Source organism: Octodon degus, unplaced genomic scaffold (genome assembly GCF_000260255.1).
Source record: "Octodon degus isolate 3935 unplaced genomic scaffold, OctDeg1.0 scaffold00039, whole genome shotgun sequence".
NCBI lineage: Eukaryota > Metazoa > Chordata > Mammalia > Rodentia > Octodontidae > Octodon > Octodon degus.
Window position 1 is genome coordinate 12,427,291 of NW_004524615.1, and position 5,130 is coordinate 12,432,420.

A 5,130-nucleotide genomic window follows, 5' to 3' on the forward strand; every position below is an offset into this window, starting at 1 on the left:
CACACACACACACACACACACACACACAAATAAAATTTTAAAAAAAGAGGGAGTGGAGGGTCTTTTCATCATCCATGCCTGGGACCATGTGAAGGAGTTCCTTAAACACATATTGGATTAGCAGGCCAGGATTAGAGCCTGCTGGAAAGTATTAGAGCCTTATAAAGTGCTGTGTGGAACTCCCACTGTTTTCATTCTAAGCGCACACATCAATCAATCAAATGAAAGATGGGTTTGTCCATTAATCACAAAAAGAAAGAAAATGAGATATAAAATGAAGTGAGTACATTCTTATAATTCTCCAAACACTGAATTAGGCAGCAGTACCTCTGTTTAGCAAAAAATAAATAGGATAATCTGAAATAAGAGTTTAATATGTTTTTCTTAGTAAGAAATCAACTCCCTGAAGAAGTCCCTATCTCCTCCATCAAGAATAACTTTAAGGGTCGGGGAGATGGCTCAATAGAATAAGCACTTCCCTCCAAGCACAAGGGCCGGAGTTCAATACCTGGTTCTGGGGAAAAAAAAAAACAAAAAAAACCCAACTTTACGAGGCTGGCCAAATAGCTCAGAGGATGAAAGTGCCTGCAAGCAGGTGCAAAACCGGGCCTGCCTGCCTGCCCTACCCCCAGGGCGCAATGAGACCAGCAACTGAGACTGGGCGTGGTGGTGCCCACCTGTAATCCCAGCTCTTGGGAGGCTGTAAACAGACAGATCACTATGAGTCCAATCTAGTAGTGAGACCCTAAATACTCTGTAGGTCCTTCCCTAAAATATAAAAAGAGAGACAGACAGACAGACAGACAGACAGAGAACAAGTTTAAGAAAAATTAAGGCTGGTGTGGTGGCACACGCCTGTAATCCCAGCACTGGTGAGGCTGAGGCAGGAAGGTCATTTCCAGTTCAAGACCAACCTGGTTCCAAAGTAGATCAAGTCCAGCCTGAACTGCGGAGCAAGACCCTGTCTCAAAAAGACAGCAAAACAAACATTATCAGCCCCTTACTATTACATAAATTAAAAAAAAAATTAAAGAAAAATGACAGTGGTGACTTCAAGAAAGAAAAAATAATTTGTGCCACATGAGAAATGTCAGCCTCACCTGCACATTTCAAATGAACTGAAGTCCCTGGTGTAAATGAATCATAACCCCAGGATGCTGGGGAATGTGCACATATGACCATACAGCTCTGGTCCCGTCAGTAACTCCTGAGAAACGGAGAATACAATGCTGACACAAAGTTAGGAAGGCCACGGTGCTACCGTTGAAGAAAGGGGAGGTGGTGAACTTCAAATCTGAGCTCTGTTATCTACTTGTTCTGGGGTGGTGAGGCGTTGAAACCAGAGCCTTTGCACTGAGCTATAGCCCCAGCTCTTTTTTTTTTTTTTTTGGTGGAACTGGGGATTGAACTCAGGCCCTTGTGCTTTGCCAGGGAAACACATATTACACTGAGCCATCTCCCCAGCCCCCCAGCTCTTTTTTATCTTCCATTTTGAGACAGGGTCTTGCTAAGTCATTAAGTTGCCCTGGGCTCAAAGTTGTGATTCTCCTACCTCAGCCTCCCAGTGTTCTGGGCTCACAGGCATGGGTTACCACATCCAGCTGATTTTCCATTTAATGGCAGTGTAACCTTGAACATATTTCAGAACTGTAACTATAAGGATTAAATAAGATTATATATGAAAATAATATATTTAAATGAGATGATGTGTGTAAATAATATTACATGTTACATAGGAAATTATCAGTGAAGTGTTTTTCTCATTTATTCCACTTGAAAAAGCAGGAGTAGGGTTGGTGAGGTAGCTCAGTGGACTAAAGCGCCTGCTTAGGCAAAGCACAGGGACCGCGTTCAATCCCTGGCACCAAATACCTTGCTAGCCCCATCCTCAGGATAGGCTGAGCTGGCCACACACACACAAAAGCAGGAGTAGCAATTAAGTACTGACATGGCCTTATCAAGGACCAGTCCTGTCCAACTGGCCTTTTTTGGGTCTAAAGGTATAAGGTAAAAAGGCATTTGTAGGCTGGTAGACTGGGAATGTATCTTCATTCTGAAAAAGCAATGAATAGACTCTCATAATATCTTTGTGAAAAGACTGGATGTGAGGAATTAGGTGACTGAGCAACCTCATCCCAGTAGCATTCATGAACAGGCCTCAGTTTCCTTAGTTTCAGCCCATGGTCAGTGGGGCCCGAGGTAGGGCAGCAGGGCAGAAGGCGTCATGGAGGAGAAAGAGCTACTAGCATGGTGGCGGGAAGCACAGAGGGGGTGAGCGGAGGCACAGGGAAGAGGAGGCCAGGCCACCTCTGCCGACCAGACCCCACCTCCTGACAGCAAGCCGGCCACAACCCCACGATCCAGTCACCTTCCCAAAGCCCCATCTATGAGCGCGTAGACCTTGGGGGACATTTAGTTAGGTTTTTTTGTTTTTGTTTTTTGTATTTTAGGGAAGGGTCTACAGGATGTTTAGGGTCTCACTACTAGATCAGACTTGTAGTGATCCTCCTGTTTACAGCCTTCCAAGAACTGGGATTACAGGTGTATATCACCACACCCAGTCTCTAGTTAACTTAATTTTTTGTTTGTTTGTTTATTTTTGGTGGAATTTGGGATTGAACTCAGGCGCCCAGGGAAGCACTTACTCCACTGAGCCATCTCCCCAGCCCCAAGTTAGTTTTTGAGACAGGTTCTCACTATGCAGCTCTGGCTGGCCTTGAACTCACTGTGTAGTCCAGGCTGATTTAGAACTCATGGTGATCCTCCTACCTCAGCCTCCCGTTCTGGGATTACAGGCATAGGTCACCACAGGGTCTACAGGGTCTCACTATACAGATTAGAGTCATAGTGATCCTCCTGTTTTCAGCTTCCCAAGCACTGGGATTACAGGCATGCGTCATCACGCCCAGCCTCAATCACTGGCTCAGGGCACCCTAGGGGTGGGGCCAGCACAGCATGTGGTGCCAGAAATCAAGCTCTGTCCCTGTGCTTTGTCTAAGCAGGCACTTTAGTGCACTGAGCAATCTGGGTGGCCCTACTGGGGACATTTTAGATCTAAACTATAACATGGCCCAAGCAAGACACAATGTGAACATCTACTCCCAGATGGCGAGTACAACTTGTCCGTCATAAACTCTTCTCTGCCTCGGGGGGTCTTCTGAACAGTAGCTCAGCTGCGGTGGTGCTGAGTCTAAGGATGGCTGACAGCAGAGATAAACAGTAAGGAAAGGTAAGGTGGGAAGGGATCCCATTTTTAGCTCACCTGGGGCCAAGATACACCCTCAGACAAGTCTGAGAGGAGAGCCCCAAGGGGTGCAAAGCAATGCAATAGAACTTTATCTGGGCACCTAAAGCTCACTGTGTGGCAACGCTGAACTAAATTCCCTTCCAATCATGATCACTCCAGCTTTATCTAATCTTTTTTCTATAAGAAATCAAGCTACTCCTGGCACTTTATCAATTTTTTTCTCACAATAATCCCTGGCCCTGACAAAAGAAGATATTGTCATCCCCACAGTACAGATAAGAAATTGAGGCAAAGAAGCAGAATGAATTGCCCGGGGCCATACAGAACCGAAATTACAATCTAGTATCTAATCACAGAGCACTCTACAAGGTTTGGGAGGAACTGTACTGGAATCCCAGCACAGCCTTCAAAACAAGGGCCTGTTTACCTTAATCTCTTGAGAAAGAGGATTAATTGTATTTTCCTTGGCACATGCCAAAAATACTAAGCAGACACTAGATGCCACGTGCTTATTCTAATCCTTTTCCAAAGACTTCACAAGCCTTGCTTTGACCATTACTAGGATGATGCAGGAAATTAACTTTATTTTTTAATTAAGGCAAATATTTGTTGGCTAGAATTTCCAAGGAAAGCAACTCATGCAGAATGTTGGGTAGCACAGGCAGGTTCTTGCAGATCACCGGAAGAAACTACCCAAGCAGGCACAAGCCCAGATGGCCCACTCCTCTATGCACCGGCAAGAGCACTCCCAGCCCAGGCGCACTGACCAGGGACCGCAGAAATGAAGATCAAGTGCAAACATAAGTCATCATGATAAAGATTTCAATACTTTACCTGATTCTTCAAAAAACTTATGTTCACTATAGAAATCTAGAAAACACAGTTACCCAAAATAAAATTAAGCCAAAAGCATGCACTATGTCATCACCAACTAACAACTTCCAGTAGCTGTTTACACAGTACAGATTTCCCAAGGTTCGTTTTTCCAGCCAGGCCACGAGGAAACCAAGCAGGAGCTAAGACAACCCTAAGGTTCTGTAAGTAGTTTCTCTTTAATGAAGTATGGAAACTAGCAATTTATCAATGGACAGCTGTGTTTTATTTTCTTGGCATGTGTCTCAGAAGACAATACCTAATGCTAAAGACAAGAAACGATTGTTTTTATTGGCTTAAGAGTCTTACACAACAATTCTAGAATTGTGTAACTCACTTACCTAGACAAACAAATGCTAATGCTCCCAAAACTGCCTACCTCTTTACCCACACACAATAATCACCTCTAGTGGACAGATAGATGTGGATCAAATTCTGCCTTTCCCTCAGAAAAAAAGAGACACACCTACACATTCAGGATGCACATAAAAGCTGGATGGAATTGTTAACAATCAGCCAATGATGAGCACGGTGGAATTGTTCCAAACAGTGAGCAGCGCTGTCACAGACAGCAAATTTCAATTCTTATCGGCTTCCGACAGAAAACCGCGCCATTACCTTCTTATTCATAGCCACACCGTCTTCACAGTCGAGCACCACACAGTCTACATTCAGGGAGGGAATCTTCATTATTTTCTTTTCATCATTTCCAGGTACATACAGCACTGCCCTCCGAGGAACATACTTGTGATCGGACGAGGAACTGTAGGCACGCCTGAAGACATCAGCGGCCAGGGGTGGCTTCCTGCAGAAGACATAACCAGGGTTAGTCCCGAATGGAACTTCTGCGTTCACAGATTTGAAAGAGAACTTATTTTAATGAAAAATTAAAATCAAACATGCAGGGGCTGGTGAGATGGCGCAGTGGTCTAAAGCACCTACTTAGAACAAGCTTAGCAAAGCACAGGGACCGCGGTTCAATCCCCCAGCACCACATGCCAGCCAGCCCC

At 44.7% G+C, this 5,130-nt stretch overlaps 1 protein-coding gene across 2 annotated transcripts in view; it reads right to left on the reverse strand.

The window, feature by feature from the left end:
* The window catches only part of Clybl (citrate lyase beta like), a 250,878-nt gene that overhangs the window by 89,445 nt on the left and 156,303 nt on the right, over positions 1–5,130 (reverse strand). For both annotated transcript variants that reach the window (XM_023715243.1, XM_023715244.1), the window contains exon 2: positions 4,739–4,925. In XM_023715243.1, the coding sequence (XP_023571011.1) occupies positions 4,739–4,925 (187 nt within the window). The remainder of the gene's footprint in view (positions 1–4,738; positions 4,926–5,130) is intronic.